We start from the raw sequence: 12291 nt of genomic DNA, 5'->3' as shown, positions 1-12291 counted from the left end.
CTTTTTCCAGAGACCTTGTTGATATGAGCTACATATGCAGAGCTGTTTGTCTAAACCTGTTTTGCAGTTATTCGAAGATCTTATAAATTGCTGAGCTTCTCAAAGCTCAGAGCACCATTATGTCTGTGGATATGGGGTGACTTTATTTCATATTGATCATCACTAGACACTGAATAAATATTTGTACATGACTCCTGGCAATTTATTAAAGAAAGCTGGCATCAATAAGTTATAGGCACATGGATTAACTTCTGTTAGAATTAACTCCATCATGTAAAATGTATCTGGGTTGAATAGTAATGCTTATTTTAATACTAAACTTAGACTTTTGATCTTGTCTTTCATTCCTATGAAATGGGGTGACTGTTTGGCTCCACCAAACTAGATTTAGCCAAAGCAGAACAAATCCTTTTATTCATAGGTAGACTTCACAGGTCTGAATTCTTGGAAAGTTCTGTTCAGATTTTCATTTATTTAATAACTATGTCAAATGTCACTTTCCTGTTTTACAAATTTTCAGTAGCAAGTGAAGAGTACTACAGGAGAAAGACCTAAAAATGGAGAGAAATAGGTATTCAACAAATATCTGTATCTTCACCTAATAGTGAACCGTATTTGAAACTTCTTAATCTGTTACATACACAAAATCAACATGCCTGGCAAACTAGGGCTTACTTTCAGAAGTAGCAAGCTGATCTGTACGCGTTACCAACATATGCAGGATTATTTACTAATTAAACTGCCAAAACCAAATACAGTAACCTGTAAATATGTGCTTTGCGTATTACTGTGAAATGTTTAAAACTTAAGCTGCTGATCATTGTGATGTTTATGCAATGAGAAAACAAGATATGCACTTACTATGATATATTTTCTGATTTCAAGCAGATTAGCTGATCAGCTTACGGGTCTCAAATCGGCTATAGTTAAGAGAAACTCTTGTCCCTAATAGTGAACTTTTAGTGTTGTGTTGGTTTTTTTTTATAAATGCCTATAATATTTTTATTGTAGGTAAGCAAGTGAGAACCAAGCTGTCACAGGCCTTTAATCACTGGCTGAATGTTCCAGAAGACAAAATACAGGTACTGGCTATTATTTTTAAAGGGCTGTTACCTTTCTTCCAAGACTACTGATAACAGATGATTCTTACACAGCATAAATGATCACAAATCTTAAATACACTAGTTTCTGAATATATTAAAGTAAAACTTCAGGAAAAAACTTTAGTGCAAAGCTTTGACTGATATAACACTAAAGAAACTACTTCCATGACTTGTCTTATATAGAATAGTTACTACTTTCAAGTGTGCTCACCCTTTTAAGTTGTAGATAAGCAGCTACCATTGTTACCCACTTAACATAACTTAGTTATTAACACTGAGTTTTCAGTGATCTATGAAAGAAGCTAGACACCTTGTATACTACACAAATATAGTGGTTGAAAACAATCTTATGATTTTGATACAAGAATGTCAAAGACCTCATTTAAAACGACTTTGTAAACTTTTAATTTCATGTTTGGGACCTAAAACTGCAGTGGTCTTATCATACAGCCTTTCCGTTTGCTTTTCTGTTGGACAGTCTGTGCAAGGTGTATGGCTGTGTATTTAAATACTGTGACTGGTCAAATGAAAAATTATCCTCTTGGTAGACTACAGTTTTGCCAAACTGTATATTGGGGGTACAAAAGATTTTCTGTATCCAAGACAATGTAAGGAATTAAAATAACCAATTACGTTTTTGACACTTACCCAGCTGGTCCCTAGTTAATTACATTAATTGTAGGCAGAAGCACCTTTAGAGTCTGTGAAGGATCCCTCTTTTGGGTGGCTTGAGTGATACTTCGTAGTCCTCAAGCAGAAAAATGGTGTAAATGATTTAAACAATGAAGGAAGAGGCTGTATTCATCATCTAATAACTCTTCTATTTTCCAACCTGTCTATATAACTTTTCAGCTAGATTTATTCTGGCTTCCAGGTAGACACTTCTTACCCTCTGTGATCAGCTACATACTCAAATAAAATGTATTATATAGTAACCTGTGTATTGCATGCATAGGTTTAGTCTAATATCATAGATCAGAATTCAAACTGGAAGGAGCCTTTGGAAGCTATCTAGGACAACTCCCTGCTTACAGCAGGGCTTGCTGTAGCTACTTTAGGCTTTTGGAGGCCTTGCTGAATTTTTGTAAATCTGAGGATGTAGATTGTGCAGCCTTTCTGGGCCTGTCTTCCTGTGCTGAACCCCTTCCATGATAAACTCTTCCATTCTCTCTGATTGGGATTTCTTACACTGCAGTCTAGCTGTTGCCTCTTGGCCTTTTGCTGAGCAACCGTGACAGTAGGGGTCCATCTTGTCTCACATACTGTGTGTTGGAGTGATAGTGCAGCAGCCACTGATTAGATAGGCTTAGGTTGTAAGAAAGCATAACACTCTGTACTGGTTCTTCTGCTTTAATTATGAAGAGCAGTCTTTTCATTTCCTCAGACTACTTCTGACGTCTTCTGAAATAAGCTTTTTCTGCTGTCTGAATTTTTTTCTCCTTACTTTCAACTTTTAAGCATTTTTGACACTGCCTTTTCTTAAGTTCACAAGATAACTTGATTTGAACACAGAGCTATGAAGCACTATTTAAATTAAATCTTAAATGTCTAGAAGCTAGAGACGTTCATTAAACTGACAGTGACATGAAATACATTAGCAAGAGAAATGCTAGAATGGGCTTGTCCGAGGAATTCACAGCATACAGGGAAACTTTCCTGATAGTACTCGGACAGAGAATGACATAATGGACTTAAAAGAATATTCAAATAGGTATGTAAGGTTACTTTCAATAAGTACTTGATCCTCTGATTTAAAGTCAGCGAGCAACAACATATCTTCACAGGTCAAAGTAGGGCTCAGTTCTAACTGGTAGATGAGTCGGTAGTATTTCTTAAGAACAAGAACAACCTACTTATCTTGGACAGACAGATTGCTGGGGTTTGGGTTTTAGTCTTTGGGATAGTGGTCACTGAACACTAGGTGGCCTGCTGCTCAAAAAAATGTTTGCAGCAAAGTCCCTATTTTGCTATAGCACCCACCAAATAGGACTGTACTAGTACTTGCCACTATTAATTGGTGGCTTTAGTATCTTTTTTTAGAAGCAGTTGTTTTGATTTGTTGACTGAGTGCAATGTTCGTAGCTAGCAAGCGTAATTGTTCATTAGCTTTAAAATCTATCTTAATCAGATGTGTTTTGCAATGAGTTTATACAGTATAGAGTTTTACATGCTTAAATTTATTTCCACATAAGCAGGTGGTGAATATAGCTGTTCCTTGCATAGCAGCTGTGTGATAAAAACAGTACATAGTGTTAAAACTCCTAGTTTCTTGTCGAACCTGCTTTGGAATTAAGGTTCACCTTTAGGTAAATGTAGTTGGCTACAAGCTTGATGTTCTGAACAGTTATTGCATACCTCAGGTGGTGTATGATATTGGTCTACCTAGTAACAAGTAGTAAGCATGTAGGAAGCTTCCCAAAAGAAGTTGTAGCTGTTGTCTTTCTGCTGAGAATTTTCCCAATGATGTTTTAGAAAGAATAGTCTGTCCTTCTAAGAGCTCAGTACTGAAGATAACTACTACACAAAGTTTGGGGAAAGAAAGATGAACTCTTTCCACTTCTCAAAACAAGGTTTACAAGACAAATGTGTTAATGGATGAAACCTGACCCTCTCAAGAACTGAGTTTGGGAGATCTCAGGTTAGTGAATCGAAATTTGTCACAACATTGCGTTGCTTTTCTTCTAGTCATGTTTCTAATAAGTTACTGCATGTCTCCCAGACAATGGCATATTTTAAAACTATAGCAACAACGAAGAGAAGCATGCAATTGGAAGCACTTTGGGGAGTAAGTTCACTTTGAATGTGAAAACATTACACAAAAGATATAATCCAGGATTTACAGCACATTGGCTGATGAAGAGAATTATAAGTCTGTACTGATAGTAAAAGCAAGTGTTCTAAGGGGGAACCTTAGTGATAGAGAATGTAATTCTTTAAAACTTTATCTATTTTAAATAGGATCTTGCAAAACTGGAGGTTAAATTACAGCAGATGACTTGATAATTTTCTCTTCTCGTAATAGGTTATCATTGAAGTGACAGAGATGTTGCACAATGCAAGCCTGCTTGTGGATGATATTGAAGATAACTCAAAGCTACGACGAGGCTTTCCAGTGGCACACAGTATCTATGGAATTCCATCTGTAATCAACTGTGCTAATTATGTGTATTTCCTTGGCTTAGAGAAGGTTTTAACTCTTGATCATCCAGATGCTGTTAAAGTTTTTACCCGTCAACTTCTGGAACTCCATAAAGGCCAAGGCTTGGATATTTACTGGAGGGATACTTACACCTGTCCTACGGAAGCTGAATATAAAGCTATGGTACTGCAAAAGACAGGTGGTCTCTTTGGATTAGCTGTAGGCCTCATGCAGCTGTTCTCAAATTATAAAAAAGACTTAAAGCCACTTCTTAACACACTCGGCCTCTTCTTCCAAATAAGAGATGACTATGCCAACTTGCACTCCAAAGAATATAGTGAAAACAAGAGTTTTTGTGAAGACTTAACCGAGGGCAAGTTCTCGTTCCCAACCATTCATGCAATTTGGTCAAGACCTGAAAGTACTCAGGTGCAAAACATTTTACGTCAAAGGACAGAGAACATAGATATAAAAAAATACTGTGTACATTACCTTGAAAATGTGGGTTCCTTTGAGTACACTCGGAATACATTGAAAGAGCTCGAATCTGAAGCCTATAAACAAATTGAATCACTTGGGGGAAACCCTGAGCTTGTAGCACTAGTTGAACAGCTGAGCAAAATGTTCAAAGAAACTGAAAATTAGAAATGTAACTCCTGGGGGCTGATTAAAACTTTAAAATGGGAAAATAACCAGACTATCTGAGAAGTGTGGTAATCAGCCTCACTTAACTTTCTCTTGTAGCCACATTACAGAAACTACTGTTAAAAACAATTTGTCACTGAGTATCGAAATATATACCCTCTTATCTATACAGTTTTAACTGTAACTGCTTACAGATGGCTTTGTTAAAGCAGATGTACTAGAATTGAAACAAGTTTTGAATCTAAGTGTGATCATATTTACACAATCATCAGTCTTAATTCAGGCCTAAAACTCTCATATCTTTAATCAGGCTATTGTAGGTTTCTGGCTGAAATTCTGTGTTAAATTAAATCAGATTGACCTGAATGTATTGTGCATTTTCAAACAATGGTCTAGTAAATCAAATTGTACAATGTTAAATAACAAAAGAAGATACTTGCAACCACAATGCACATAACTGTTGTGTGATATTTCAAAGTTAAACTTAGGAAGTTCAGATGGATGTGTGCTAAGTTATAAAGTGAATATCCTATCCAGCTTCTGGGGATATTTTCAGGGGAATGTGAATTATAAAAGATAATATTTTATATGCAAAGAAGACTAATGTTTAGTCTGAAACTGTAGCTTTAGAAAGATTTCGAAGTACCTTAGAGAAAAGATTCCATTGCATCAGCAAAGCATAAATTTGCTGTTGATTCCAGCTCTGTGGTGGATAATTTAATCACCTGGGTTTAGATTTTGAAACTGTTAAACATTTTGTAGCCAGGGACTTAAATCGATGCATCAGAGCTCATATGTGTAAGTGTAAAAAGCAATATAGTAAGTTGCTACTAGAAATGAAATGGGATTCACACCAGGTAGCTTTAGGACACTGTAACTGGTGCAGGTCTTCTTAGTATCTGTTTATAACTGAGAGGGGCTTCTCCTGGAGTTGACTCATAATTCATATTCCATTCCTGCTCTGAATTGCTATCTGGAGGCATGTTGTAGGTCTCTCCAGTAAGACAAGTTCTGTAATTTATTTTTTTTTTACTAAAACAAAACAGAGCATCTTGTTCTACAAGCTATAATACCACTTCAGTTTTGTTAATTGTTTAAATTAGTGCTTTAAAATTACGTATGCAGATGTATTGAAATAAAAGGCACTGAGAGCTAGATTGTGGGGGGAGGGCTGCTAAGTGACAAAACCCTCTACTCATCTGTATACATTTTGTTCAGCTTATACATATATTTGTAAGCAGAAATGTTTCTGGCATCCTGGCTGGGCTGGCTTTAATTGGGTTCAGTTCCCTTAGTCTTCACAGCCACATAAAACTTTGCTTTGGGGTAGGGAGGTAATGGTTTTGGTCAAATGTAGGACTGGTGCTATTGGCGGTGGTGTTAGCTCAAGCATACTCTCAAAAGAAATGCCCAGAGGTACTTGGCTTCTGACAGCTGAAGGATAGTTTTATGCAGGTGTTTATTTACTGTACCTGGAAAGCAGGAAGAGTGATGGTCTCAACCCACAGAGAAAACTAACTGAAGAAGGTTGCTGTAATGCCTTCCCCGGGCAGCCTTAAGATTCTTCTGAAAGTGATCAAGCATGAAAAAATTCAGGATGACTGCTTTCAGTCAGAGATATTATGTACTTACGGATGATAGCCTGTCCCTTTTATCTGCATGCTGAGGAGGAATCTCTGTCTGCTCTGTGACTAAGCACAGAATAAGCTATTCAGTCCCGGCGACCAGGTCTGTTCAGTGAACAGGCTATTAAAGTTGGTGAAAGGTGTCTTTTCTTTAATGTTAATGACAGTGAATTGAAATTCCTTTTTTATAACTTGCAGTGCTTAGTAGTAAGCTTGTACATTTTTAATGTTTTATGAGAAAATACTATCTGCAGCAAAGTACAACATTTATTTTGTGCCATGTCTTGGGAGTTTCTAAGCACTGCTGCAGCTGATGTTGAATGGGGGAGAGTGCTGGAAAAACTGTTGTTGTCAGGAGAATCTCCTAGTCTTAGTTTAAAAGATATCTTTATGCCTATTAGGATATTGGAACTAATATATACAATGCGAAGTGCCCTTAGTGCCGTTCCACGTTGCTGGATTCTAACAGTTTTGCATAATCAAACTTTCCTAATGAGGTAGCTTTTCTTATTTTTGTATAAGACTTCTGCTATGTTGTCACTTCTTTTGGTTCATTCTGGCAACTTGCCACAGTATGTATTCTAATACCATATCTTGTAGAACATGCCTTCATTAACTTAAGAGAAAGTACAGTGGAAGTTTTCCAGCTGCAGGCCCTTGAAACCACAAATGGGTAAGAAGGGAAAAGTATCCCAGGAAAAGAAAGCTGGACCAACAAGAAACCATACAGCACTGTCTTACTTTTCTGCCTTCAAGGCTATTGATATTAATATTCAAAGCATACCCTGAAGGTTACTTTTCTGCCTTCAAGGCTATTGATACACCTTCAGGGTATGATTTGAATATTAGTATCTTAAAAGGCCCAGAGGCGGAGTATCATTGCTCTTCACTTTTGTTAGGATCAACTGAGGCCTCTGAGGGTTTTTCTTGGAGGTATTCAGGAGTTGGAAGAGGCTGGGATCTTTCCCCTTCATCTGTTAAGCAGGTAGAGCATCTTTAAATATTAAGCATTAGCAGTGATGATCTACCTTGACTCCACAGTCAAGGTAGATTTTTATATTTGGTGCCATACGATGAGAGTATGTATCCTCATCAATATTTTCCAATATTGGCTCTGATACAAGCTCCTGGTGTTTAGCCATGTTTGGAAAATTGCTTCCTTAAAGCAACATGAGAGTTCCTGTGGCTGCAGAATTAGTTTAGTTGTATAAGTGCTGCTGTCTGTTGCTTTGCCTCCCACAACACAGGGAGTAGAGTTTTTTTCCCTGATCCTGACAAGAAATGCATTGCTGCAGAATGGAAATCCTGAGTTGCAAGTGGAAATGCACATGGGGAAATAAAGGGGATGCTGGTTTCCATGTCAGTCCCTTTGAACCAGAACTTATTACTTTCCTAGTGTTGCCAACAATTTCTACTTCGATCAGGTTACCAGTGCATTTCTTGGGGGTTTCACTCTTGCAGTGTATGTAAAGAGAAATGCAAATACTTATCAGGCTTTAGCATTTCCCCCTACCTCAATCTGTTTGCTGGTTGTATGCTTGCTTGGATGTAAATGAATGCTGTCATCCATCTTTGGGTGGCTGGCCATTGGATGGGACATCTGTCTCTGATTCATCAAAGGCTGATGAATCAATTCTAGTGAAAATTGCATCATTTCAGCACCTTCCTGAGGAGATGGCTTGTCTTCCATCTCTCCCTTTGAGTTCAGGCTGTTCAGGTAACCACTGAGAGCAACTTTGTATGCATTGGCCAGTTTTTGATATAAACAGCCTAAAAACGTTCATGGTGGTGGGGAAGTAGCTGTTGATACTTCTTTATGCCTTCAACTTTATTGTTGATTTTGTTAATTATGAAATACCTAAATACCTCCATGTACTGTGGAAATTTCCTATATTAATGGCTGCATTCCCCAGTTATTGTTAAAATTATAAATAAGGAAAAACATGGGATTTGTGTGGTTTTTCACCTTATATAATTTTTACATAAAACTGGTTTGAACTCTTACTGTGTCTTTAGCACTGAATTGGGCCATGCTTTTATTCATGTGCAAGAGCTATATAGGTGTCTGTTGCTCCTCTTTGTTCTGTCTTAATCTTATCATTTTATGTTTCGGGTCTGATATTTACTATGTTCTTTGTATTATTTGCTCAGTACTTTCATTGTAATTCTTTTCTTTTCTCAGCTATATTTGTATTCTGCTACTAATACCATAGTACATACAATACTATCAAACTTGGTTTTGATCCTGGACAAACAAAATAGTCTGGGTCTGCTTTTGAAATGTTAAATCTTGGCTCATTGTATGCCTTCACAAAAGTAATCCAAGATTTTCTGCAATCTTGAAATGCCAGAAACTTTTTTCCAAAGAAGCTAAAGCCTGTAACATATCTTATATTGCTATAAATTATTTTTGTCCCATATAGCTGGAGCTCCTTTCCCTCTCCTACCCATTTGCTTTTGACACCTATTTTGCTTTAGTGGTAATGCTCTATAGGCCTTTCTGTGAAACAACTTAACTCACTAGCCCTGAGGGAGAGGAGTTAATTTTTGTCTGGGTTGAGTTACTCTGCTCAGCAAGAGCCTGATGAATGTCAGAGCTGGCAGATGGACAGAGGAAACAGTAGAGCCAGGGACAGGATTCTGGAGAATAAGAAAACCCATTTTAGGCTCCCAAGGCTGCCTCGTTTTACAGCATCTCCTTCACTTTGTTAGGAAAGGCTAAAGAGCGTGGTTAGTTTCCCTCAGCTTCCCTTCTTGCTTTACAAATAGAATGTAAGAGATATTCAAGTTAAAAATTACTTATTCTGATAGTTATTTATGTAACTTGCATAGATCACCTTAAGGTTTTGATTAAAGGTATATATAAAACAAAGAGTACATTGTTTCATTACTGTATTTTTCTTTAACAATTTTTCTGTTGTTGATACCAGGGAAATGTAATTTGCTATGTGCCTACTTGACTTGGTTGTTACCTCATTGACATCCTTCCTGAATAGCTGTTATCATAGCTGAACACCAGTGTTCATCTTTTCTGCAGCACTTTTTTTTTTTTAAATAACTTTAGAAGGCACCTTTGTGAGGTGTGGCTAGGAGTAATCCAGGATTCATTAACTTACTTTCATTCAAGCATATTATTTGCAAAATTTATAGTAAAGATGCAGCTTAAACCTGAATCTTGATACTGTTCCTCACCTGTGTGCCCTATGGAACAAGTAAGTTCTCACTTAACTCACTGAAAGGTATTTACTGAGCATGTCACTCTACTGAAGCATAGAGAACTGTGGGAGATACCCCAAGAAGGTCTAACATGATGCTTCCAGGGAGAGTACTGCAAAACGTGATGTGAATTTGTGTGGAAGGCTAACTCTGATGTGAAGGGAAATCCTATATAATTTTCTGCTTTTGAACTCCACAACAATCCATGAAAATCCTCTCTACTCTGTTGGTATATGAATTATATGCTGTCAGTAAGCAGTTACATCTTTTCTTGAGGATAGTAGATTATTTTCACTCTCTTCATAATGTTTGTTATTTCTGCAGCATTTGGTATAAGTCACTTAATCACTGAGTACAGTGGTTGAAATCTGTAAGAAGAAACAATGGCAAATGCATACATTTTGGTTATGCTGTTTTGAAATACATATAAAAACTGTCCTGTTCTCTTGCTGTAATCTAGTATATCTTATGATGCAGTGAAATTGTGTTAGCTGAGGGAGGCATAACAACTTTTATTAGTTACTAAAATCAGGCTGACACCAAGGCCATGTGAACAAATTAAAAGGAAAAAAAAAGAAGTGTTTGCAAGGAAAAAAACACAAAGTTCCTTAAAAATAGAACTTCAGATAATTGCAGAGTTAATATATGAAGTGTGGAACTAACTACTACAGATTTTCTGAGGCTTTAACTGAAGAACCTGTTGCTACTTATGCTCTCATCTTTTGGGGGTGGGATGGAGTGTACAGGTCAAAGTAAAAACCATATGGAGGAATTTTCATTGCTATTTCCAGAAATGTAAAAACTGTGCTACAAGCCTAATCTCTTATATTTTACACTAACCAAAGTGAATGTTCAATAAATTCTGAAGGTAAATCCTTTTTCATGTAGGTACTTGTAAAATGCAGAAGTTGCAGTTCTAGGTAATGAGGTGAAAATGTTAAATTGCTCTAATTGTTTTATTGGCATTGGGACCGTCCTGTTTCTTGTTGAGTATATTTGTTGATTACAGTGCTAGAAACAAGAAATGCAAAGAAATACAAAGAATAAACAGCAAGTTATGCTATTCTCATTATCATTTTAGAAATACTAAATACACAAATTCAACAACGTACATGTAGATTCTGAGAATGGCTGAATTACCTATCAAACATGCTGCTGGGGTCAGAAAGATAGTGAAAAGTATTTACTTGTTTTCAGCACCTTGACTGCATGTCAGGAAAAGTGGAGCATGCTCTCAGGTTTGTACTTGGGAACAGTAAATGAGTCAGAAAAGGAGAGCGAGAGGGCTTACTGCCCTTGTTTCTGCTGTTGTACCACTATCTATGTAGCTTCAGCATCATTCAAAACTGGAACAGATTGTTTGGAGGGTGCCCTCTGTGGGAGATGCATGGGCTCAGGAACATGGATGAGACACCACAACCACCAAAGATGTGGAAGAAGGACTAGTGTATCTCTTTTTCTCCAAAGACAGTAGTTGGCCTAAGAAAACACCATACCTTTGGCAAAAGAAGACTCTAAGGTAAAGGCACAGATTTGTCACTGGACTGCCCTTCGGGGGAGCAGCTGCTTTATGCCAGACAGTAAAGCATACCCTCAAAGCCTGTTGCTTGAACATGCAAGCTATCATGCCAAAGAACTTATGTATTATCCAGATTACTTTGGAATATACTAGTGTTACCAAATACCTGTACTTGAATTCTGTAATCAGTATCACAGAATTAAGACTATGAGCATGCTGCCTGCCAAAAGAATGTACAGAATTACTCAACGTATTTGAAGCAGAGGAACAGCACTGAAAGAGCTTCTTGCTTACTTGCTGGTGTGATTGTTTCAGTCTTTCTGGTCCCAAAATTCAAATTATACTGTTTGAATTAGGCTTCCTATTTCAAAGTCTCTTAAAAGCTTATCAGAGATGAACAAATATGGAAAATGTGAGCTAGGATGCTGTGATTTTATAGCTGCAGAACTGTGTGAAAGCTATTGGATCTTGTCATACCTGTCTCTGTGAAACTGAATCTCTGTTTCTCAGCAACTGCTACTTAAAGAATACAGTTAAGAAGTCTTTCAGTTTTTGCTGTTAATCTATACACACTGGACCCCTCGATTTTTTATTTTTTTTTTTTGTAAGCTGTGTTCTCTAATAGTTACAGCTCTTCTCTGGATCCCCTTCCCGTTAATTGATATTTTTTCCTTAAAGCGTGGATGTTGAAATAAACGCAGCAACATCTGTAGAAGTCCCAAATACTACAGTCGTACAACTTCCCTGTTCTGTAGCTTACTTTACGTAAACCCCGGCGGCGTGCTGGTGCCCCTAACCGGACGCTGCAACCGGGGCCCTTGCCGCCGCTCACCGGGACGCCCGCGTTCTCCTCAGCTGCCCTCTGCCAGGAGAGCGGCCCGGCCTTCAACTGCGGCCTTGCCGCCGTTGTTCAACGCACGGTTTGCGTTTAGGCGGAAAAATGCACATCGCTTGGTTGTTTATAAATGCGCTACGCAAGTCGCATTTCAGCGGCGTTAGCTGACTCGAGCGAACCGATGGTTTCATCGCAAAGAGGCCCGGCCG

General features: G+C 37.7%; 1 protein-coding gene across 1 annotated transcript; it reads left to right on the top strand.

The window, feature by feature from the left end:
* Positions 1-1011: 1011 nt before the first annotated feature.
* On the top strand, positions 1012-5312 carry GGPS1 (geranylgeranyl diphosphate synthase 1; the record flags this gene model as incomplete). The annotated part of the gene is made up of 2 exons (XM_009885941.1): positions 1012-1082; positions 4126-5312. Coding segments are annotated over 2 exons (833 nt in total), but the record flags the coding sequence as incomplete, so codon positions are not given.
* Between the last annotated feature and the right edge of the window lie 6979 nt (positions 5313-12291).

Source organism: Charadrius vociferus, unplaced genomic scaffold, assembly GCF_000708025.1.
Source record: "Charadrius vociferus isolate BGI_N301 unplaced genomic scaffold, ASM70802v2 scaffold435, whole genome shotgun sequence".
NCBI classification, from domain to species: Eukaryota; Metazoa; Chordata; class Aves; order Charadriiformes; family Charadriidae; genus Charadrius; species Charadrius vociferus.
The sequence above is the reverse complement of the archived record's forward strand: the minus strand, read 5'-3'. Positions and strand labels throughout refer to the sequence as shown.